General features: G+C 44.4%; 1 protein-coding gene and 2 pseudogenes across 1 annotated transcript; 1 reads left to right on the top strand and 2 right to left on the bottom strand.

Annotated features, from left to right (window-relative positions):
• Positions 1–5,740: 5,740 nt before the first annotated feature.
• On the bottom strand, positions 5,741–6,607 carry LOC139547521 (olfactory receptor 2G6-like; the record flags this gene model as incomplete). Its single annotated transcript, XM_071356384.1, has 1 exon — positions 5,741–6,607. A coding segment is annotated over one exon (867 nt), but the record flags the coding sequence as incomplete, so codon positions are not given.
• A 5,981-nt stretch (positions 6,608–12,588) lies between these two features.
• On the bottom strand, positions 12,589–13,331 carry LOC139547520 (olfactory receptor 2B6-like; annotated as a pseudogene).
• A 6,221-nt stretch (positions 13,332–19,552) lies between these two features.
• On the top strand, positions 19,553–24,211 carry LOC139547519 (olfactory receptor 11A1-like; annotated as a pseudogene).
• The last annotated feature ends 800 nt before the right edge of the window (positions 24,212–25,011 follow it).

Here is a 25,011-nt window from a genome sequence, read left to right as displayed (position 1 = left end):
AACCAGGTGTGTGGAAAAACGAGACATAAGAAATGGAAAATGAAAAATGGATCGGTGATGGCTAGAAGACCGGTGACTTCGACCGCCGAACACCGCCCGAACAAGGAGAGGCATCGACTTCGGCAGAAGTCGTGACATAAACACATAAACAGGATAGCTTACACATTGATTACTACACAAGGCAATGAAAAGTCCCTAGTGGATTAACCCGATTTGATGGCTTGTTACAAAAATAAAAATGGCAGGGACATGTAAGAAAGAGCGGGAGAAGAGACAAAGAGACTTCACTATCGTACATACAGCTGATAACTATGCTCATGGAAATGCAAAGACTTTGCACCTGAACAGCCGCTCATTTGAAAATAATTGCAATATACATATTTACGTGTGTATCTCTTGTTGTCTCTCTGTTGAAATCGCCGGTCCGTCTAGGGAGTAATTCGACAGAAAGTCTCTGGTTTGTCCACCAGAGATCAAAATCTTTTGTAGTTGTGGCTTGTTCAGCGGGCTCTGTAAAAATGGATATGTCGTTTGATAGGGAAATGTTCTTTAGAATGGTTCTTTCAGAGTACCACCCGGTGGTTCTCAGTCAAGTTTACTAGACTAAGAGTACTTAAACAGCTGCAACTGAATGTTCCTGTGTAGTCTTCATCTTATTCACTCAAGAGAGTTTCAGAGTGTCTTACCGTTTTCTGGTCTTGTAGTTTTAAAACCATTTGTAATGTATTCAGCTGGAACCACTTCACACACCGGCAGCAACCCAATGTGTTTTGGTCGAATATGTTAATTTTTCAGCGAGTCCTCTTAAAAACGTTGGGGAAAAGTGCGTTCTATTACGCTTGGCATAATGTCTGTGCTCACGTGGGCGTGATAACTGACTGGATAAACTTTACATGAAAAACAATGTTCTCATTTAGAAGGTCAAGATCACATTTCATCTTCTCACAAATAGTTCCATATTTAATCCTATAAGTTTCACAACATTTGGATGTAAACCTGACAACTCGGAAATATACACAGAGATACAGTTATGTTGTTATACCGTCCTTAATGACATCCTAAAACAACAACTGATCTGACATAATTGTTCATTAAGTACCCACAGACCCTTCCAACTGTTTGGATTATAGAAATATTGTTTCATTATTCAACCTTTTGATGTTACCGTACTGCAACTTCTCTCTGTCACGTTCCTGACCTATTTCTGTTAGTTTGTTGTATGTGTTAGTTGGTCAGGACGTGAGTTTGGGTGGGCATTCTATGTTGTCTGTTTCTATGTTGGTTTAAGGGTTGCCTGGTATGGCTCTCAATTAGAGGCAGGTGTTTGGCGTTCCTCTAATTGAGAGTCATATTTAGGTAGGTTGTTTCACAGTGTTCGTTGTGGGTGGTTGTCTCCTGTGTCTGTGTATATGTTTGCACCATACGGGACTGTTTGCGGTTTGTTCGTTTTATGTAGTCTGTTCCTGTTCATTGCGTTCTTCACGTTATATGATGTAAGTTCGTCGTTCAGGTCTGTCTGCATCGTTTATTTGTTTTGTTTGTTTATGCAAGTTTAGTTTGTTTTTCCGTCGTGTTCAATAAATCATGTCATTTCACTACGCTGCGCCTTGGTTCGATCACTACTCCTCCTCTTCGGTTGAAGAGGAGGAGGACTGCCGTTACAGAACCACCCACCAATCCAGAACCAAGCAGCGTAATTTCGAGCAACGGGCAAGTATACAGGACTTGTGGAGTTGGGAGCAAATATTTAACGGAGAAGGACCATGGGCTAAAGTGAATCACCGTCCATGGGAACAGCTGGAGGCAGCTCGGAAAGCGGAGGAAAAGAGAGAGAGGAACCGGCGTTATGAGGGGACCCGTCTTGCACGGAAGCCCGAAAAGCCCGTGAGTAACACCCAGAAATTTCTTGGGGGGAGGCTAAGAGGTGGTGGGCCAAGGGCAGGTAGGAGACCTGCGCCCACTTCCCAGGCTAACCGTGGAGAGCGGGAGTACGGGCAGACACCGTGTTACGCAGTAGAGCGCACGGTGTCTCCTGTACGTGTGCATAGCCCGGTGCGGGTTATTCCACCTCCCCGCACTGGTAGGGCTAGATTGGGCATTGAGCCAGGTGTCATGAGGCCGGCTCAACGCGTCTGGTCTCCAGTGCGTCTCCTCGGGCCGGCATACATGGCACCTGCCTTACGCATGGTTTCCCCGGTTCGCCTACATAGCCCGGTGTGGGTTATTCCACCTCCCCGCACTGGTCGGGCGACCGGGAGCATTCAACCAGGTAAGGTTGGGCAGGCTCAATGCTCAAGAGAGCCAGTACGCTTGCATGGTCCGGTATTTCCGGCGCTACCTCCCCGCCCCAGCCCAGTACCACCAGTGCCTACACTACGCACCAGGTTTCCAGTGCGTCTCCGGAGCCCTGTTCCTCCTCCACGCACTTTTCCTATGGTGCGTGTATCCAGTTCGGTGCCTCCAGTTCCGACAACACGCACTAAGCCTCCTGTGCGTCTCCAGAGCCCTGTACGCACTGTTCCTTCTCCCCGTACTCGTCCTGAGGTGCGTGCACTCAGCCCGGTGCCACCAGTGCCGGTACCACGCACCAGGCCTATAGTGCGCTTTGAGAGGTCAGTGTGCCCTGTCCCTGCTCCCCGCACTAGGCTTGAAGTGCGTGTCTCCAGTCCGGTGCCTCCAGTTCCGGCACCACGTACCAGGCCTACAGTGCGTCTCAGCCGGCCAGAGTCTGCCGTCTGCCCAACGGCGCCTGAACTGTCCGTCTGCCAAGCGCCGCATGAACTGCCCGTCTGTATTGAGCCTGCAAAGCCGCCCGTCTGCCATGAGCCTGCAAAGCCGCCCGTCTGCCATGAGCCTGCAAAGCCGCCCGTCTGCCATGAGCCTGCAAAGCCGCCCGTCTGCCATGAGCCTACAGAGCCTTCCGCCAGACTGGAGCCGCTAGAGCCTTCCGCCAGACAGGAGCCGCTAGAGCCTTCCGCCAGACAGGAGCAGCCAAAGCCTTCCGCTAGACAGGATCAGTCTGAGCCATCCGTCTCCGCAGCGCCATATGAGCCATCCGTCTCCGCAGCGCCGTCTGAGCCATCCGTCTCCCCAGCGCCGTCTGAGCCATCCGTCTCCCCAGCGCCGTCTGAGCCATCCGTCTCCCCAGCGCCGTCTGAGCCATCCGTCTCCCCAGCACCGTCTGAGCCATCCGTCTCCCCAGCGTCGTCTGAGCCATCCGTCTGTCCCGAGCCATTAGAGCCGCCCGTCTGTCCCGAGCCGTCAGAGCCGTTAGTCAGTCAGGAGCCGCTAGAGCCATTCGTCAGTCAGGATCTGCCAGAGCCGCCAACCAGACAGGATCTGCCAGAGCCGCCAACCAGACAGGATCTGCCAGAGCCGCCAACCAGACAGGATCTGCCAGAGCCGCCAACCAGACAGGATCTGCCAGAGCCGCCAACCAGACAGGATCTGCCAGAGCAGGACAGCCAGGACCAGCCAGAGCCGTCCAGCCATGACCGTCCAGAGCCGTCAGCGAGCCATGACCGTCCAGAGCCGTCAGCGAGCCATGACCGTCCAGAGCCGTCAGCGAGCCATGACCGTCCAGAGCCGTCAGCGAGCCATGACCGTCCAGAGCCGTCAGCGAGGCATGACCGTCCAGAGCCGTCAGCGAGCCATGACCGTCCAGAGCCGTCAGCGAGCCATGACCGTCCAGAGCCGTCAGCGAGCCATGACCGTCCAGAGCCGTCAGCGAGCCATGACCGTCCAGAGCCGTCAGCCAGCCATGACCGTCCAGAGCCGTCAGCCAGCCAAGAGCGTACAGAGCCAGCCAGCCAGGATCCGCCAGTCATTCTGGTGTTGCCCCTCATTCTGGTGTTGCCCCTCATTCCGGTGTTGCCCCTCATTCCGGTGCTGCTCCTTATCCTGATGATGCCCCTTAATTTAGGTGGGGTTATTTGGAGGGTGGGCATTGTGAGGGGGATAAAGAAGCGGGGATTGATTATGGTGGGGTGGGGACCTCGCCCTCAGCCTGAGCCACCACCGTGGTCAGATGCCCACCCAGACCCTCCCCTGAACTTTGTGCTGGTGCGCCCGGAGTTCGCACCTTAGGGGGGGGGTTATGTCACGTTCCTGACCTATTTCTGTTAGTTTGTTGTATGTGTTAGTTGGTCAGGACGTGAGTTTGGGTGGGCATTCTATGTTGTCTGTTTCTATGTTGGTTTAAGGGTTGCCTGGTATGGCTCTCAATTAGAGGCAGGTGTTTGGCGTTCCTCTAATTGAGAGTCATATTTAGGTAGGTTGTTTCACAGTGTTCGTTGTGGGTGGTTGTCTCCTGTGTCTGTGTATATGTTTGCACCATACGGGACTGTTTGCGGTTTGTTCGTTTTATGTAGTCTGTTCCTGTTCATTGCGTTCTTCACGTTATATGTAAGTTCGTCGTTCAGGTCTGTCTGCATCGTTTATTTGTTTTGTTTGTTTATGCAAGTTTAGTTTGTTTTTCCGTCGTGTTCAATAAATCATGTCATTTCACTACGCTGCGCCTTGGTTCGATCACTACTCCTCCTCTTCGGTTGAAGAGGAGGAGGACTGCCGTTACACTCTCTCTGTGGATACAAAGGGATTTAATTCCCATTTCTGAAAGAGTGGGAGAGAGAGTTTTCCCGCAGGTATTTCCGACCATCATAAAACTGTGGTGGGAGAGAGAGAGAGGGGGGGGGGGATCTGGCATCTATGATCCTTACTCAAAAGGGCAAGTCATGACACCTGATTACCCATATAGAAGTGGGACTAGTCTACCTGGCCTGCGTGCAAATGTAGGCCTATACATGTGCCCATTTAGGGATGTCTCATAGTATTTCTGAATGTCATAACTCACCACCAGTAATGAGCTGTGGAGCGAATCAATGTATGTTTTCTTCACCTCAAACAGCAAGTAAACAAAGTCCGTTTTTATAATTAATTGAGAATGACAATAGTTCCTCAAAGTATTTGAACAATATTTCCATCGTTCTCCCGTTCGATTACCACTCGGCATGAAAGGGAAAAATGTAATGCTCTTATCCAATGGAAACGTCATAAAATACCTGACCCAGTTGATAGTTGATACAATGTTTAGAGTTCATTGCAGACAGGTCATGCGTAGCCAATGTGATTTATAGGATATTTATATTTATCAGGATATTTTTCTGACTGCTGATTGTTTTTATGTGTTGGCTTTATGTAGGCTTTTTTTACATAGTCGGCAGTGGCAATAACAGTTACTTTTAGATTTGTATCAATTAAATTTATATTTATATTGTAGAATACAGATTAACCACAGACAATGATTTTGAGATACAAAATAAATTAAATGAAACTGTTCCACGAAAATGTGCCTATGAAAAGCATAACTCTCTCGCAGGTTGGTGGAAATGGTAAGATGTGTCTATATATGGAAAAATACATGTTTTAAAATGTAGACAAATTGATTGGTCGAAAGAAAAGACTACGCTTCATCGACCAAGGTTTTTGTTGTTGTTGTCTACAGCACTAGTAGAAATGCAGTAAATTAGCATTAGATGCCCCAGAAATTTAGGGAGGATCCCCAGACCCACTTCCAGGTTAAGTCCCACCCCCCTACACTTCTAAAACCAAAGTTGCGCCTCTTGCTAAAGGTATCAAGAAATAGGGAGCCAATTAACATTGCAACAGTTTAGGAGATTTTACCTTTATTTTTGTTGACTTCTGATATGAGGAAGTCTCCCTGTTGTGTAGGATCATGTAACTAACGTTTCATATCAATGATTTTATGTGCATTACACTTTCTAAAAACTGCTCTTCGAATCTGCTTGAGGTTAAGTCCATATATGACAGGGTTTAAGACAGGTGGTATAACAAGGAATTGTACAGCCATTGCATTACGCATATTTAGCGTAATATTTACACTACTATTCCATCCTTGCAACGTGTCAAACAGGGTCACTGTGATGTAAATAACCATTGTTATTAAATGTGGCACACATGTCTGTGTGAACTTAGTCCTTCCTTTAGCTGACTTTACACAATTCCTTACAATCTGACCATAAGAAAATACAATGAAAAGTAGCTGTAAAACATGAACCACTATTATACATTTGTTCAAAAACTGATTAATGGTAATGGGTAAACATGCATGTTTCAGTATAGACGGATTGTCACAGAAGATCTTATCAATACGAGATCCACACAAAGGTAGTCTGACGGTTAAACTAAGTGCTATGAGTCCTATAAATAAAGGATAACACCAAGAAAATAAGAGTAACTTTCTAACAGTTAAAGATGTCACAATGGTATGGTATAGTAGTGGTCTGCATATTGCCACATACCTGTCGTAAGACATCACTGTTAGAGTAGACATTTCACACATGACAGATGTGTATATTACATAGGCTTGAGTGAAACATCCACCATAAGATATCACCTGAACATCTGACTGAAGGTCCAGTAACAACTTGGGATAGAAACCAGCGGTTCCATACAATCCATTGACACATAAACTACACAGAAAGATATACATGGGCTCATGGAGACCTTTCTCCTGAATGATTGTTATGATCAGAGTTAGATTCACAGTGATGATGAGAAGGTATGTGATAAGAGACAGATCAAATAAACCGATTTGTTGTTAAATGTCTCTTGTAAGCCAAAGAGATAAAAGAACTTGACTTGGGTTGAGTTCTCCATAGCTTTTGCTAATTTTCTTCCTCTGGTCAATGCAGCAATTCTTAGTCCTTACAAATCAAATCAAATCAAATGTATTGATATAGCCCTTCGTACATCAGCTGGTATCTCAAAGTGCTGTACAGAAACCCAGCCTAAAACACCAAAGAGCAAGCAATGCAGGTGTAGAAGCACGGTGGCTAGGAAAAACTCCCTAGTAAGGCCAAAACCCAGGAAGAAACCCTGAGAGGAACCAGGCTATGAGGGGTGGACAGTCCTCTTCTGGCTGTGCCGGGTGGAGATTATAACAGAACATGGCCAAGATGTTCATAAATGACCAGCATGGTCAAATAATAATAATCACAGTAGTTGTCGAGGGTGCAGCAAGTCAGCACCTTAGGAGTAAATGTCAGTTGGCTTTTCATAGCCGATCATTAAGAGTATCTCTACCACTCCTGCGGTCTCTAGAGAGTTGAAAACAGCAGGTCTGGGACAGGTAGCACGTTCGGTGAACAGGTCAGGTTACCATAGTCGCAGGCAGAACAGTTGAAACTGGAGCAGCAGCACGGCCAGGTGAACTGGGGACAGCAAGGAGTCATCATGCCAGGTAGTCCTGAGGCATGGTCTTAGGGCTCAGGTCCTCCTCCGAGAGAAAGAAAGATAGAATTAGAGAGAGCATACTTAAATTCACACATGACACTGGATAAGACAGGAGAAGTACTCCAGATATAACAAACTGACCCTAGCCCCCCGACACATAAACTAATGCAGCATAAATACTGGAGGCTGAGACAGGAGGGGTCAGGAGACACTGTGGCCCCATCCGATGATACCCCCGGACAGGGCCAAACACGAAGGATATAACCCCACCCACTTTGCCAAAGCACAGCCCCCACACCACTAGAGGGATATCTTCAACCACCAACTTACCATCCAGAGACATGGCCGAGTATAGCCCACAAAGATCTCCGCCACGGCACAACCCAAGGGGGGGGGGGGGGGCAACCCAGACAGGAAGATCACGTCAGTGACTCAACCCACTCAAGTGACGCACCCCTCCTAGGGACTGCATGAAAGAGCACCAGTAAGCCAGTGACTCAGCCCCTGTAATAGGGTTAGAGGCAGAGAATCCCAGTGGAGAGAGCGGAACCGGCCAGGCAGAGACAGCAAGGGCGGTTAGTTGCTCCAGAGCCTTTACGTTCACCTTCACACTCCTGGGCCAGACTACACTCTGACCAGACCCACTGAAGAGATGAGTCTTCAGTAAAGACTTAAAAGTTGAGACCGAGTCTGCGTCTCTCACATGGGTAGGCAGACCATTCCATAAAAATGGAGATCTATAGGAGAAAGCCCTTTCTCCAGCTGTTTGCCTAGAAATTCTAGGGACAATTACAAGGCGTATGTTGTAGGGACAATACAAGGTGTGAATCATTTGATTCTGTGTCGGCTCAGACTAAACACAATAGTTTTAACAAAACTAATTCACATCCTCCCTCAAACTCTTATTTCTCAACAAAAAAGTTCCCAATATTACTGGTGCATGATCAGACTTCTGAGGTGTGAAAGAATAAAAAAACGTGTATCCATGAAATGTCTTCTTGCTTGACAGAGGAGACTGCTGCAAAAACTTGTCCAGTTGGCCTCTAAATACACCATAGTGTATGCTCACATGGGACTGGTTGCATCACTGCCTGGTATGGCAACTGCTTGGCCTCTGACCGCAAGGCATTACAGAGGGTAGTGCCTTGAAGTCGATAGTTATGTGTCGGACGTTATCAATGAGGCATTCAATGACCACAAGGAGATGTTGCATGATGGTCAAGGGGATGTCACATGATGGTCGTTTTCAGGATGTTCTCCGGACTTGTCTAGTTCCCTCTAAGTTACTATGATGTCACTGAGGAGCATATCAGGAATTTCTCAGGACTTAAATTTGAGTCATTAGGACATTGTGTGATCAAATCAAATCAAATTGTATGAGTCACATGCGCTGAATACAACAGGTGTAGATCTTACAGTGAAAAGCTTACTTACAAGCCCCTAACCAACAATGCAGTTAAAAAAATATGAATAAGAAATAAAAGGATCAAGTAATTAAAGAGCAGCAGTAAAATAACAATAGTGAGACTATAAACAGGGGGTACCAGTACAGGGTCAATGTGCGGGGGCACCAGTTAGTCGAGGTAATGGAGGTAATATGAGCATGTAGGTAGAGTTATTAAAGTGACTATGCATAGATAATAACAGAGTAGCAGCGGTGTAAAAGGGGGGGGGGGGTGATGCAAATAGTCTGGGTAGCCATTTGATTAGATGTTTAGGAGTCTTTTGGCTGGGGGTAGAAGCCTCTTGGACCTAGACTTGGTGCTCGGTACCGCTTGCCATGCTGGAGTCTTTGTCAATTTTTGGGCCTTCCTCTGACACTGCCTGGTATAGAGGTCCTAGATTACAGGAAGCGTGACCCCAGTGATGTACTGGGCCGTACGTACTACCCTCTGTAGTACCTTGTGGTCGGAGGCCGAGCAGTTGCCATACCAGGCAGTGATGCAACCAGTGAAGATTCTCTCAATGGTGCAGCTGTAGAACCTTTTGAGGATCTGAGGACGCATGCAAAATCTTTTCAGTTTCCTGGGTGGGGAATAGGTTTTGTCGTGCCCTCTTCACGATTGTCTTGGTGTGCTTGGACCATGTTAGTTTGTTGGTGATGTGGACACCAAGGAACTTGAAGATCTCAACCTGCTCACTACAGCCCCGTCAATGAGAATGGGGCAGTGCTCTGTCCTCCTTTTCCTGTTGTCCACAATCATCTCCTTAGTCTTGATCATGTTGAGGGAGAGGTTGATGTCCTGACACCACATGGCCAGGTCTCTGACCTCCTCCCTATAGGCTGTCTCATTGTTGTCTGTGATCAGGCCTACCACTGTTGTGTCATCGGCAAACTTGATGGTGTTGGCGTGAACAGGGAGTACAGGAGGGGACTGAGCACACACCCCTGAGGGGCCTTTGTTGAGGATCAGTGTGGCAGATGTGTTATTTCCTACCTTTACCACCTGGGGCCGGCACGTCAGGAAGTCAAGTTTCAGAGGGAGGTGTTTAGTCCCAGGGTGCTTAGCTTTTTGATGAGTTTTGAGGGCACTACGGCTTTGAACTCTGGGCTGTAGTCAATGAATAGCATTCTTACATAGGTGTTGCTTTTGTCCAGGTGTGAAAGGGCAGTGTGGAGTGCAATAGAGATTGCATCATCTGTCAATCTGTTGGGTCTAGGGGTCTAGGGTTTCTGGGATAATGGTGTTGTGAGCCATGACCAGCCTTTCAAAACACTGCTACGGGTCGGTAGTCATTTAGGCAGGTTACTAGTGTTCTTGGGCACAGGGTCCCAAGGGAACGTCCCTGCAAACTAAAAAGATTAGGACATCCCTGGAATGTCACTAAATGGTCAGCTAAAGTTGTCAGGATGTTGCGTCATGGGCTGCTGGAGGTTATCTAGTTCTCGGTTTGTCCCGGAGACGTTTTTGGGATGTTGTGAAGTGGTACCCTGGAGTTCTAGTTCCCGGATTGTCCCAGGGATGTCCCTGAGTATATTTAAGACGTTCTTGGGAAGTTGTCATGGTCCCCTTGAGGTTTTTGCCACGAGATGCTCCCAGGTGTCCCAAACCATTATAAAATCAATGTTATGGGGGTTCAGGTAAGTGGTACGCTGGTCAGCTAAAAATCGTTTTCAAATTTTTGACAGGATTACTTTTCAGGGACTTTTCATCATGACCCCACCTGGGACTTGAACTTGGGGAGGGCTTGCAAACTATTACAGACTACAAAGGGAAGCACAGCCGAGAGCTGCCTAGTGACATAAGACTACCAGATCAGCGAAATTACTTCTATGCTCGCTTTGAGGCAAGTAACACTGAAACATGCTTGAGAGCATCAGCTGTTCTGGAAGACTGTGTGATCACGCTCTCAGCAGCCGATAAGAATAAGATCTTTAAACATGTCAACATTCACAAGGACGCAGGGCCAGACAGATTACCAGGACGTGTACCAACTGGAAAGTGTCTACATTGACATGTTCAACCTCTCCCTGTCTGAGTTTGTAATACCAACATGTTTCCCTCAGACCACCATAGTCCCTGTGCTCAAGAACACTAAGGTAAGGATTCCATATCTGTTATTTCATAGAATTGATGTCTTCGCTATTATTCTATTTCAGCAAACTTAACATGTGTAAATATTTGTATGAACATAACAAGATTCAACAACTGAGACATAAACTGAACAAGTTCCACAAACATGTGACTAACAGAAATTTAATAATGTGTCCCTAAACAAAGGGGGGGCTCAAAATCCAAATTAACATTTAGTATCTGGTGTGGCCACCAGCTGCATTAAGTACTGCAGTGCATCTCCCTCTCGTGGACTGCACCAGATTTGCCAGTTCCTGCTGTGAGATGTTACCCCACTCTTCCACCAAGGAACCTGCAAGTTCCCGGACATTTCTGGGGGGAATGGCCCTAGCCCTCACCCTCCGATCCAACAGGTCCCAGATGTGCTCAATGGGTTTGAGATCCGGGCTTTTCGCTGGCCATGGCAGAACACTGACATTCCTGTCTTGCAGGAAATCACGCACAGAACGAGCAGTATGGCTGGTGGCATTGTCATGCTGGAGTGTCATGTCAGAATGAGCCTGCAGGAAGGGTACCACATGAGGGAGGAGGATGTCTTCCCTGTAACGCACAGTGTTGAGATTGCCTGCAATGACAACAAGGAACAAGTTCATTCCTTCGACGATAAACGTGAATCCGACCATCACCCCTGGTGAGACAAAACCGCGACTCGTCAGTGAAGAGCACTTTTTGCCAGTCCTGTCTGGTCCAGCGACAGTGGGCTTGTGCCCATAGGTGACGTTGTTGCCGGTGATGTCTGGTGAGGACCTGCCTTACAATATGCCTACAAGCCCTCAGTCCAGCCTCTCTCAGCCTGTTGCGGACAGTCTGAGTACTGATGGAGGGATTGTACGTTCCTGGTGTAACTCGGGCAGTTGTTGTTGCCATCCTGTACCTGTCCCGCAGGTGTGATGTTCGGATGTACCGATCCTGTGCAGGTGTTGTTACACGTGGTCTACTACTGCGATGACGATGAATTGTCCGTCCTGCCTCCCTGTAGCACTTTCTTAGGCGTCTCACAGTACAGACATTGCAATTTATTGCCCTGTCCACATCTGCTGTCGTCATGCCTCCTTGCAGCATGCCTAAGGCACGTTTAAGCAGATGAGCAGGGACCCTGGGAATCTTTCTTTTGGTGTTTTTCAGAGTCAGTAGAAAGGCCTTTATAGTGTCCTAAGTTTTCATAACTGTGACCTTAAATGCCTACCGTCTGTAAGCTGTTAGTGTCTTAACGACCGTTCTACAGGTGCATGTTCATTAATTGTTTATGGTTCATTGGACAATCATGGGAAACAGTGTTGAAACCCTTTACAATGAAGATCTGTGAAGTTATTTGGATTATTACGAATTATCTTTGAAAGACAGGTTCCTGAAAAAGGGACGTTTCTTTTCTTGCTGATTTTATTTACTATATACTGCTATATACAGCTATTTTCACTTAGTTGTCCAATGTAAGCCAAACACCTGAATCTGTCATTAACAACAAATGAGAGGGTCCAAGTTTTCCCACATGATGTCCTTGAAAAATTATTCTGACGAAGGCCATTGACGGCTAAAACATCATGATTTTAATATTTAGATAAAGTACCAAGATTTTAATTGTGAGCGAGTTGCTCCTTTTCCTTCCTAATGTCCTAATTACACATGAAAATTGTTAATATAGCTTTATGTAAAATACAGTGTATTGCAAAATTTAGATCAACAAGAAAAATATGTTGATACACACAAGTGCATCACTACAATACATTTAGCTTAGGGCAGGAACTTTACGGTTGAACATCTATACAACTCTATTCCAAATCTGAGTGAGTTTCATTCCATATATGATAAGCTTCACAAGAGGAGGCACAACAAGGAACTCCACCGCCATGATATTGCTCAGGGTTACCAGGCTGGTGTTGCTGCCGTAGCGAGCGTACATCACATCCAAGGTGATGGATATGGTGAAGTTAGACAGCGTGATTAGATGAGGTCTGCATGAACTTCCTCCTCTCTGCCCAGGAATGCATAGGAAATCAGGACGAGTAATGTTTGAGAGACGTGAGATAACGTGACAATGAAGCAGCAGAGGTTGGTCAGAGTGGTGTCCACGCATGAGAGCTTCACGACCGCCCAGTTTGAGCAGTAGAGTTTATTGACGTAGACGCCACAGAGGGGTAACCCATCCCAATGCTACTTTCTAGCCATGAAAAAAGCCACGTAAGAAGAAGCAGTGTCCATACTTTTCGAGTGGTCATGATAGTGGTATTGTAACAGCTTGTAGATGGCAACATACCTGTCATATGTCATCACTGTCAAGCTGGTGAATTCACAGAAAGCATATGAGTAGATGACACATATCTGGGTCATACAGCCAATGTATGTTATCACATGACAGTCAAATAAAAGGTAATAAAGTATCGTCGGGTAGAAAGCTGAAGAACCATAGATACCATTAATACACAGATTACAGAGGAATAAATACATAGGTTCGTGCAACATTTTCTACAGAAAAATGGTAACGATCAGTGTCAGATTGACAAAAATGGTGAAGAGGTATAGGATGAGAGTCAATCCAAAGTAGATATGTCACGTTCAGTCCATGCAGCACAAACACTATCTCCTGGGAGGAGTTTAACACAATTTTTTTGGCACCTTGCTACATTTTGAACAGAACTTGTTGAGAGCATGGCCATATTTCTAATTTGAAATTTGGACCACATGGGTTAATTTTCCTTGTCTTTAAAGGCTTTCCACAAAATGCTCAGATCTCAGCCAATTTTAGCTCATGTCTGTGCAATTGTTTTTTTTACCACTGCTCAGCTCGAGCAGTCTTAAAAAAGGGCTAGACTTTGGTAGTAGCTAGTTTTTGCATGAGTTAATGATTAAATAAAATGTTATTAAAAACATTTCAATTGCAAAATGCACTGTAAAATATTGTCAGAAAAAAATGGTCTGTCACGCGGGACTAGGTGGGTGCAGGAATCAGACGCAGAGAAAGTTCCACTGGGGGGTATAGTGCTCTTTAATAAGGCACACACAAAAATATAAGCCCAACAAATACAGGGTGCGGACATATAACGTGACAACCCAAAAACCACAGGGTGTCAAGTGAAAGAAAGAAAATACACCTCAGCCTACAATGCACACACGACAATCCCGCACAAAACAAGTGCGGGTCTACCTACTAAATATAGGGAAGCTCATTAACCGAAAATAACAGAAACACAGGTGAAACTAATAAGACAAAACAAACAGACAAACGAAAAAAGGATCGGTGGCGGCTAGTAGGACGGTGACGACGACCGCCGAGCACCGCCCGAACAGGCAGGGGAGCCAACTTCGGCGGAAGTCGTGACATGGTCTTTGTACAAAATACTATCTACCCCCAGCGGACTGTTCACAGGCCTCATGGCAGATGACCTCTTGATTGGCACAACACATCCAGCCAGGGGCATCATGCTCCCCAAAATGTTGAGGGGGCACTGATGAGCAAAATGTATATCTTTGAATATACCCACAAGTGTCACGGAACTCGTCTGAAGTCGATAACTCTGATATGCCAACTTCTTTCTGTACCGTCCGAACCGTTTGAGCTTCAGTGGTTCCTCCTTTAAAAGTTTGAGCTTGCACCATGGGACTTAGAGGTACCCAGCGTCACGGCTTCATTTCTCCAGACCACCACAAGGAGATGTTAGAGCACTCATTAAGCATTTGGGTCCCAAAGGTTTTTATATGACCAATCATATCGAGTGGTTCCAATGACGAATTTTGACGTGAGCAACCCTTGCTTTGCTGCATTCTTCAACAAAGATGGCTGAAAAAACATTATGGTGGAACCAGATGTAAATTGTTATAACGTCATAACGAGTCAAGCAAAACATTTACATTTGAGAGGAATATGCTAGTTAATGTAGAGACAAACGTCTGTGCATATTGAAGTCATGATGTTAATTTACAAAAATTGCTATTTAGCAAGTTATCTGACTAGCTTACATTAGCCAGATAGCAAGTGTTAGGAGAATTAATTTGTAATTTGTGTTGTTTCATGTTTTAGGGACTCCTGAGAAAACCAGCAAAACAAGCTGTCGTCTTGTGAAACAGTGGATGTAAAGAATCTAACTAGCTAAAGCATTTACTGCAAATTGAATGTACAATTATGTAAGCTTGTCTTGCAATGCAGCTGAAGTAACATAGCTAGCTAACTATTTACTTGCTTTTTGTATAGTGGAGGATAAAAATTACTATGCCTATGGATGTGTAGCTAGCTACAGTATGTAGCCGATCTGTGTATGGACCCTAAAACGTTAGGTTCTGAACTAATATTCATACCCATCTATGAACCTCAGCTATCATAGTTGTTGTATCAACTTCAAGTCTGAATGACATTAATGAAGCCTATGTATAGAGTAGAATATAATAACTTTATTGTGCCAAGGATGCAAGTCCTATATACACATGTACTGTAGTTATTACCACGCATGAGATTCCCACATTGTAGCCTGTACATTGAATATACACACTGATCATGTACTCTTCCTTGGTAAATAAAGGTGCGGATCAGGTATGAATCTCTGAGACATTCTTTTTCAGTCATATCAAACTCCATTATTTGAATGATGCTGTGTCTGCATGTAAGTATTACAATTATACACTTCAACAGTGTTTTCCACTCCTGCTCCTGGGACATCAATGATTACACTGTAACGGTCGTTCTCCTCCTCTTCGTCTGAAGAGGAGGAGTAGGGATTGGACCAAAGCGCAGCGTTGAAGGTAGACATAATTTATTAAATGAAAACGACGAAACACGAAGAACACTTGAGAACTTACAAAATGATAAACGAAGTCAACAGACCTGAACAAACGAACTTACAATATACGAAGAACGCACGAACAGGAACAGACTACATACACGAACGAAAACGAAACAGTCCCGTGTGGTGCGACATACACAGACACGGAAGACAACCACCCACAAACAAACAGTGAGAACACCCTACCTTAATATGGTTCTCAATCAGAGGAAACGTCAAACACCTGCCTCTAATTGAGAACCATATCAGGCAACACATTAACCCCAACATAGAAACACAAAACATAGACTACCCACCCAGCTCACGTCCTGACCAACTAAACAAAGTTAAACAAAGGAAAAATAAGGTCAGGAACGTGACATACACATTGTAACTATGCAATAGACTAGAAACATGATTGATTTGTAATTCATATATATGTAACCGATGTGAAATGGCTAGCTAGTTAGCGGTGGTGCGCGCTAATAGCGTTTCAATCGGTGACGTCACTCGCTTTGAGACCTTAAAGTAGTGGTTCCCCTTGCTCTGCAAGAGCCACGTTTTTGACTAAAAACATAGCCACCCTCGAAGCATCGTTACCCATCGCTCCACATACGCTGTGGCCCTTGCAGAGCAAGGGGAAAAACTACTTCAAGGTCTCAGAGCGAGTGAGGTCACCGATTGAAACGCTATTAGCGCGCACTCCGCTAACTAGCTAGCCATTTCACACCGGTTACACCCGACTTGAAAAAAATCTAAATATACACATTGCGAGATATTTGGCGAAATAGACAGACATGCCTATATTTCCACCATAGGAAACAATGGGAAGACCGCAGAGTTCCAAATATGGTCATATTATGAAACTGGGCTCCACGGCGGATGCAATGATGCAATGAACTAGTTTTTATCAGAAAAGAGAGTTGTTAAAAATGTAATGTGTCCAGCCTACTATCTACATGAATTTCAGAGCACTCTCGTCTAAGTGTACCAGAGCGCAGAATAATTACTTTATGAGCGCTCAACAACCGTTGAATATGGCCGGTGTCAGTAAATGATCAGAGTGGTCTCATTTGTGTCTGGAAGTAGCTAGCCAACGTTAGCTAGGGTGCTTGACTTCCGTTGTAAGACCAGAACACTCAAATCAACCCAACTCCTCCGCCCGAATGTCCAGTGTGCGCTCTGAGAGCGCAACGGTCTGAATTTGCACACTGACAATATTTCTCTGAATGGAAACACCATAATATTAATCAAATTAATTAATTTGTTTCTTAAAATGAATCCCATATACTATGTTATTACAAAAAAGGTTTTAAATTCTCTGGTAATGCCAATACAGAACACTATCAAATGCTTCTCAAAAATGCCCTCTGGTGGTCAAACTAGCAATAACTTGCAGGAGCAGAAGAAATGGCTGAGAATTAAATGACGTGCCACAGAATGCTGCAGCAGCAGGCAGGGTGTGCCGCAGTATGACACACCTTTTAAAGGAGGAATCACTGTACATACTATGACCCCACTATAGAAAAGGGGAGACTCTCACGAACTCGATGGTGTTCTCTGTTTTGCTCAGTGTCACAGGACTCATCTGAAGGTAACCCATACAAACAAATGGAAGTATGGAGGTAGTTTTGTGCCAACAAAAATAAGGGGTTAAATATGTGTCCAAAAAAACACAAATATTTCCTTAGCAATTTTATATCTACTAGATATATGCCTGACACTTCAAAACCTTATTTGTTGTGATTTATTTTTGGATAATCTTTTTGGACATTAATGAATGTGTTATTAATTGCATTTCGATGGGCTGTAGTAATAAAGGCCAAATTCAACATTTTATCAAATAATTTGTCAATATTTATTTTTCATATACCTAAAGATCCTACACCTGTAGTACACAGGCCTGACTAATATTAGGCGTAGCGATGACTGAAACACAATTCCCTTATGCCTGCAACTTGACAGATGGTCACTTGTTTTAGTCTTGCTGGAAATTGCAATCATTACAAAGACAACTCATTTGGGATTTCAGTGTTTTGAAATGCACTCTATTGATATGGGAATTTCTTCAAGGGAAGGTAAACATTATATGTAATATTGTATGTTTGAGATATAACAAAGTGTATAACACATAGAAACGCAGAGACATTGGGATGTTAAGTAACGACTTCGATGCCTGTCCATTATCCTCATGACTTAGAAGCTGGTCAATTGAGCAGCAAAACATGTTTACTGTATTTGTTTGGCCGTCAGTCTTCAGAAACAGGTCATTAGTCCACTGTATCTCTCAATTCCCTTGAAAACCTTATAGCAACAGCTACCTGTGTGATCAGAGAGACTGAAACAACAACAAAGGTAGGCCTTGGTTACCGTCTCTTGTCTCTTGTTAGGCCAATTGAAGGGTTAGTCCCAGGGAGGTTTAGAGTGGCATTAGGCTTAATAGCCTCCCTTCAGACTGGTCTGATGTGAATGATGCAACAATATTGAACTGGGCCTAACAAGAAGTTGGCTGCACCGGAAAAATACTACAAACACATATTGTTTATCATACTATGTTGACCTGTGACCTGAGAGTGAAAATTATGATAAGGTCAAGAATATGTAAAATGGTGTTAGCTTCTCAAGCTTGATCTATCTGCTAGGAGAATAGAAAATAGAGACAATTTCAACCAATGTGTTAAAATTTGGCTTGAACTGTGCGTCCTTAAAAATCTTTGTCACAACTACTCAGTAGGGAAATTGGCATGTTCAGATATTTGTACGTTAACATATACACCTCAACTATAAAGATTATTAGAATCTATTCTTACACAATCATTGCAGTTTGCCTAAATGTAACCAAATCTAGACAAACTAAGTGATAACAACACGCGTTCCACATGTGTAACTTTTAAAAATGTAATACTTGCTTGTTAATTTGAGCTGTTCCACAGCAGATTTGATATTGAGTCATATATCACGCCAAATTAGTTTGAAACTCTATCTGCATTTTTGATTATTTCACCTGCTGTAAAATCAATCAACTATGGAGATAGAACACAAAAGATTGTCATTGCAATACAGAACAAGATATTTGTAGATTTTTGGAGGATACATTTCTTTATTTTACAAATTTTACAGTGGGAGAAAAACAATTGATTAAATATAGTATATATTTTGTTATTAAACGTGTATTTTGATACATCTGTAGGTGATATAAAGTTCTACACTTAATCTTGAGAAAACTGAAGTGCATCAACCATTCAGGACAACTGAAAGCTAGGAAAAGGTTCAGCAATCTTCTCAGTGTAGTGTTCTCAAGATTAAACATTGATGGATCAATTCAATTTAACCTATACTGTAATATTTACATTTTTATTTTACCTTTATTTACCTAGGCAAGTCAGTTAATAATAAATTCTTATTTTCAATGACGGCCTAGGAACAGTGGGTGAACTGCCTTGTTCAGGGGTAGAACAACAGATTTTTACCTTGTCAGCTCTGGGATTTGATCTTGCAACCTCTCGGTTGCTAGTCCAATGCGCTAACCACTAGGCTACCTGATGAGATTCCCTGCCGCAGGAGCTATTTTTCACATGGTCAAATAAAATCACAGAATTGTTTACCTTGTCAATCACCTCCCCAGACATGTCAGTAATCTCCATCAACCAATCATTTGCCTAAGCACTTACCTAACCCCCCACGGTAGGCTGAGAGTCACACCATGACAATTTAATTATTTGTGTCATTGGAGTTCAAGTGAACACACTGCTGTATACTAGGTTTTTTCTGCCTTTAAACGGTATAAAAGGTCAGTGATGTGATAGTAGTTTAGTGTAGAATAGTCCACTGACACAGAACATACAGTAGATCTATGTCCACATCACGGCAGTCTGGAGAAAGATACTGTACTAGGTGATCTAGACTTACATCCTCTTTTAGACTTAAATCCTGTATTTATTTTTATATACTTTTATCGGTACTATTAGGAAAATGGAGAACTCAACACAATTCGCATAATTTATACTAGCTGGATATAGTGACAGTGGACACTTAAAGTACTTGTATATCATTATAATAACTGTGTTATACGTCTACATTTTGTAAGTCGCTCTGGATAAGAGCGTCTGCTAAATGACTTAAATGTAAATGTAAATGTACATAGTTTTTGCGAACACAGTGCTTATTGTGGTTATATGTATGGAGAGAAGCCTTCATGAACCAATGTATCTGTTTCTGTGCAGTTTGTTTGTAAATGTCACGCCCTGACCATAGTTTGCTGTATATGTTTCTATGTTTTGTTTGGTCAGGGTGTGATCTGAGTGGGCATTCTATGTTGTTTGTCTAGTTTGTCTATTTCTATGTGTTTGGCCTGATATGGTTCTCAATCAGAGGCAGGTGTTTGTTGTTGTCTCTGATTGGGAGCCATATTTAGGTAGCCTGTTTTGTATTGTGGTTTGTGGGTGATTGTTCCTGTTGGTGTGTTTTAGTGTTCACTATTTCGGGACTGTTGCGTCTTCGTTTATTTCGTCTGTTTATTGTTTTGTTCTTTATTTAAAGTATTTGTATAAATATGAATACTCACCACGCTGCGTATTGGTCCGACATTTCTTACTCCTCAGACGAGGAGGACGAAGACTACCGTTACAGTAAATGACTTGTATGGTAGTATTGGTTTGTTTCCTGCTCTCATGACTAATTTGGTTTCAGATGACCATACAGTTTCCACTGTGTACTGTCAACTACAGATATTTTGCATGTACACATATGGAACTATTGAATTCAGCAATTTAGCAGCTATGTCCTATGACAGGTACCTTGCTATATGTTATCCACTACAGTATAACGTCATCATGACACCCAACAGGGTGTGTATTTTAATTTGTGTAATATGGTTGTACTCTTTTGCTAAAAGCATAAAAACACTGTCTTTAACCATTCGTTTGCAATTGTGTGTCAACATTATAGACAAAGTGTATTGTGACAACTGCCTGGTAGTAAAACTTGCCTGTTCAAGTTCAGACACGACAGTTAATAAGATCTATGGACTTTGTGGTATTGTTTTGACTGTCGCTATCCCTTTAATTACTATGTGTTCATCGAGACCTGATAGAAAGCTTTCAGCACCTGAATTCCTCATCTGGCCTTGCTGCTCAACTTCACTTTCCGTTGTTTCTTAAATCTGCTCCAGAGTAGATTTGATAGCTCTATGAAAAATGTTTGAACTCTACACACTATTTTATCAGTGTACTATCTCATGTGCCAGCCACTTTTAAATCCTATTGTGTTTGGAGTTAGGATGGCTAAAATCAGACAGGCTTGTAAAAACATACTACCTGTAGGTCTGTACCTAAAACATAAGCTAAACATTAGTGTGACCTGTCCTGATTGTTCAATATTTGTGATGTTGACTGGTGTGTTTTGTTACTTATAGGTGCAATAATAAATGGGGGTGAGGAAAATCAGACTTCGCTGATTTGTATAATATTGTCATTGACCTTTTATTCACTTTCTGATCTCCATTGACTATCTGTCCCTCAAAGAATTTACTTTAAAATGCACTTCCTTGTCTACAACGCCCTGACTGGAATCGGACCCGCCTACCTGTAAGACCTACTCTTCCCCTATGAACCTCCATGCACCCTAAATTTCAGCCACGCCAAGCTGCTCCATGCCAGCAGGACCTGTATTAACACAAAGGTGGAACGTTTTTTTTGCTCCCACGCAACATGCCTTTGGAATTCCCTTCCTGATAATCTCAGGGCTGCTCAGACTGTTGGGGCCTTTAAAGCAGGCCTCAAGACTCATCTCTATAAACCTTCCCTTCCTCCTAGACTTTGATTGTTGCTTTCATGATTTGGTTATATATGTTTTATACTCTTTTTTTAGTAAATGTTTTATTTTATGCACTTTGAGTTTACAATTTTATAATGAAAAGCACTTTACAAATGTAATAAATTATTATTTAAATTCAAAAAAACAATACGTTTGAATTCCTTAATAAATTGACAGTTTTGCCAGAGGCTGCTGTATCTAAGTATGTAACAAATCTAGAAATGCTAAACTGTCTGGATCCATACACTAGATGTAAATGTGTAAAAGGTAAGCCTACCTTATAGCACAACTGGCACTCTTACATAGTTCACTAATGGAAAATAAGTCCTGTACGGTACGTACAAGCTTGGGGATTTTTCGACATTTTGAGAGAGAAATCCAAGGAAATACAGATCTCAAACTATATTCTGCCTGAGATCTGGATGCATGTCATGTTTTCTGAGACAACTTTTCTATGTAACATGATATCTGTGTGACAGCTATTTGACAGATTAACAACTTTGGTATTCCTAAGAAATGTTGAGTCATACCAGAAAGGCAACTACCTGGGACACAAGAGGGACCTGTTGCCTGAATTGGATATCTTACTCTGTTATTATTGAGAAATCGGACCAGATAGGACCAGATATACATTTAGATTTGAGTAATTTTGCATACACTCGTATCCAGAGCGACTTACAGTTAGTGTATTCATCTTAAAATAGCTAGATGGGACAACCACATACCCATCTTGTTTTTCCAGGGTCACTGTGAGATATGTTTGACCCACAGAATAAATAATACAGTAAGGGTAATGATTATGTATTGAATGTTTAACACACATTGGTCATGTACTCCATCCACCCTGTAAAAAGCTGTAAAAAGTTTTGTAGTTCTGTCAAAAGAAAATGATGTGCCACCAGTATTTTTTTTTACTCCTTGTATACCTTACCATTGGGAAAGCAGAAGCCAATAACAAGAGCATAAAAAACATGTTTATTGAGTCTGTAGGTACCAGGTCATTAGTCCACTCTATCACCTCGTTCCCTGGGAACCAATTAATGCAGCTATTAACCGGTCTTGAATGCATACCAAATGGTACCTTATTCCCTATATGGTGGAGGTGGTGCACTATATGGTGCACTATATAGGGAATAGTGCCATTTGGGACGCAGTCCTTCTGTCATCGCCTCTGGGAGTGTAGGACCTGAAAGCATACTGTAGGCCTAGGATAGCCTAGAGTGACAATAAGGGTCATAAATGTTGTATTTATTTAACCTTTATTTAACTACGCAAGTCAGTTAAGAAAAATGTCCTATTTACCATGTCGGCCTAGCTGTAAACCCCCCCCTCCCCGGTTTTACATGTAATTAATTTACTACTTTTCCTTTGAATGTAGGAAGTAATATTTTAATCAACTCAGTCAGGCTTTCAACTTGCTCTTGGAAGTTATAATAGTCGAATGCACAAGGTGCAATTTCGATATTGGGTAGTGCAGTTTAGCTCTTGTCATGTCAGTTATTGCAGACCTTAGAGAGCTATTTATACTGTAACTTGTCAGAAATGTCCAGATCAACTAGCTCATGTCAGCTAAAGCTTTTTGGCTAGATGTTTTAGCCCATAGATTTTGTTGTAATGTTTGAGTCACTCAGATATCACATGAACACAAATAAGGCATGTTCCCAAGTGGGGCCCAAGTGAAGATGTTCGGGAACCACCGCTCTACTGTATAACAATTATTATGAAACCTAAAAGAATTAGTGGCTTAATTCTGCTGTCCTGGTGTTGTAAATAACCCACCGAAATCAACTCATGAGACACAGGTGTAAACAATACAGACAGACACAAACGAAAAGGAAAAATGGATTGATGGCAGCTAGTAGGCCGGCGACGACGACCGCCGAGCACCGCCCGAACAGGGAGAGAAGCCACCTTTGGTGGAAGTCGTGACGCAGGGCGATCCGGATGGAGGCGGTGAAACTCACTCAGTAGAGATGGGTCCAAGACGTCCTCCACCGGCACCCAGCATCTCTCCTCCGGACCGTATCCCTCCCAATCCACGAGGTACTGCAGGCCCCTCACCCAACGCCTGGAATCCAGTATGGTGTACGCCGGGGCCCCATCGATGTCCCGGGGGTCAGAGGGACCTCCCGCACCTCAGCTCCTTGAAGAGGACCAGCAACCACCGGCCTGAGGAGAGACACATGAAACGAGGGGTTAATACGGTAATAAGGGGGAGCTGTAACCTATAACACACCTCGTTTATTCTCCTCAGGACTTTAAATGGCCCCACAAACCGCGGACCCAGCTTCTGGCAGGGCAGGTTTCGGGTCGAGAGCCAGACCCGGCCTCACTGCATTGGCGGTCAGCGCTCGCTTTCTGCCGCCCTTCGGCCCGTCTCAGGTGCCCGTAGACGGCCTCCCAGGTTTCCTTCGAGTGCTTGACCCAGACCTCCACCACAGGAGCCTCGGTCTGGCTCGGATGCCACGGTACCAGGACCAGCTGATACCCCAACACACACTGAAAGGGCGAAAGGTTAGTTGAGGAGTGACGGAGTGAGTTCTGGGCCATCTCTGCCCATGGAACGTACCTCGCCCACTCCCCTGGCCGGTGCTGGCAATAGGACCGCAGAAACCTACCCACATCCTGGTTTACTCTCTCCACCTGCCCATTACTCTCGGGGTGAAAAACAGAGGTCAGGCTGACCGAGACCCCAAGACGCTCCATGAACGCCCTCCAAACCCGGGACGTGAACTGGGAACCCCAATCAGAAACTATGTCCTCAGGCACCCCGTAGTGCCGGAAGACGTGAGTAAACAGGGCCTCCGCAGTCTGTAGGGCCGTAGGGAGATCGGGTAAAGGGAGGAGACGACAGCACTTAGAGAACCGATCCACAACGACCAGGATCGTGGTGTTACCCTGGGACGGAGGAAGATCGGTCAGGAAGTCTACCGACAGGTGTGACCAAGGCCGCTGTGGAACGGGGAGGGGTTGTAACTTCCCTCTGGGCAGGTGTCTAGGAGCCTTGGCCTGAGCGCACACTGAACAGGAGGAGACATAAAACCTCACGTCCTTAGCTAAAGTGGGCCACCAGTATTTCCCCCTAAGGCTTTGCACCGTCCTATCGATACCCGGATGACCAGAGAAGGGTAACATGTGCTCCCACCGAATTAACCTATCACGTACCTCCGTCCAGCTGGACACTGAGGTGGAGTAGGCTCTGACCGAGATGCCCGCTCGGCCACCTCCCACACCACCGGCGCCACCAGACAAGAGGCTGGAAGTTTGGGGGTGGGATCGATGGACCGCTCCTCTGTATCGTACAGACGGGACAGTGCGTCTACCTTATCGTTCTGGGAACTTGGTCTATACGATAGCGTAAATCTGAATCTGGTGAAAAACATGGCCCACCTTGCCTGGCGAGGGTTCAGTTTCCTCGCCGCCCGGATGTACTCCAGATTACGGTGGTCGGTCCAGATGAGGAAAGGGTGTTGAGCGCCCTCAAGCCAATGTCTCCACATCTTCAAGGCTTTTACGACAGCCAGCAACTCCCGGTCCCCCACGTCATAGTTTCGCTCTGCCGGGCTGAGCTTCCTCGAAAAGAAAGCGCAGGGGTGGAGCTTCAGTGGCGCGCTCGA

Source organism: Salvelinus alpinus, chromosome 21 (assembly GCF_045679555.1).
Source record: "Salvelinus alpinus chromosome 21, SLU_Salpinus.1, whole genome shotgun sequence".
NCBI classification, from domain to species: domain Eukaryota; kingdom Metazoa; phylum Chordata; class Actinopteri; order Salmoniformes; family Salmonidae; genus Salvelinus; species Salvelinus alpinus.
Note: the sequence above shows the minus strand (reverse complement) of the source record. Positions and strands in the feature narration are given on the sequence as shown.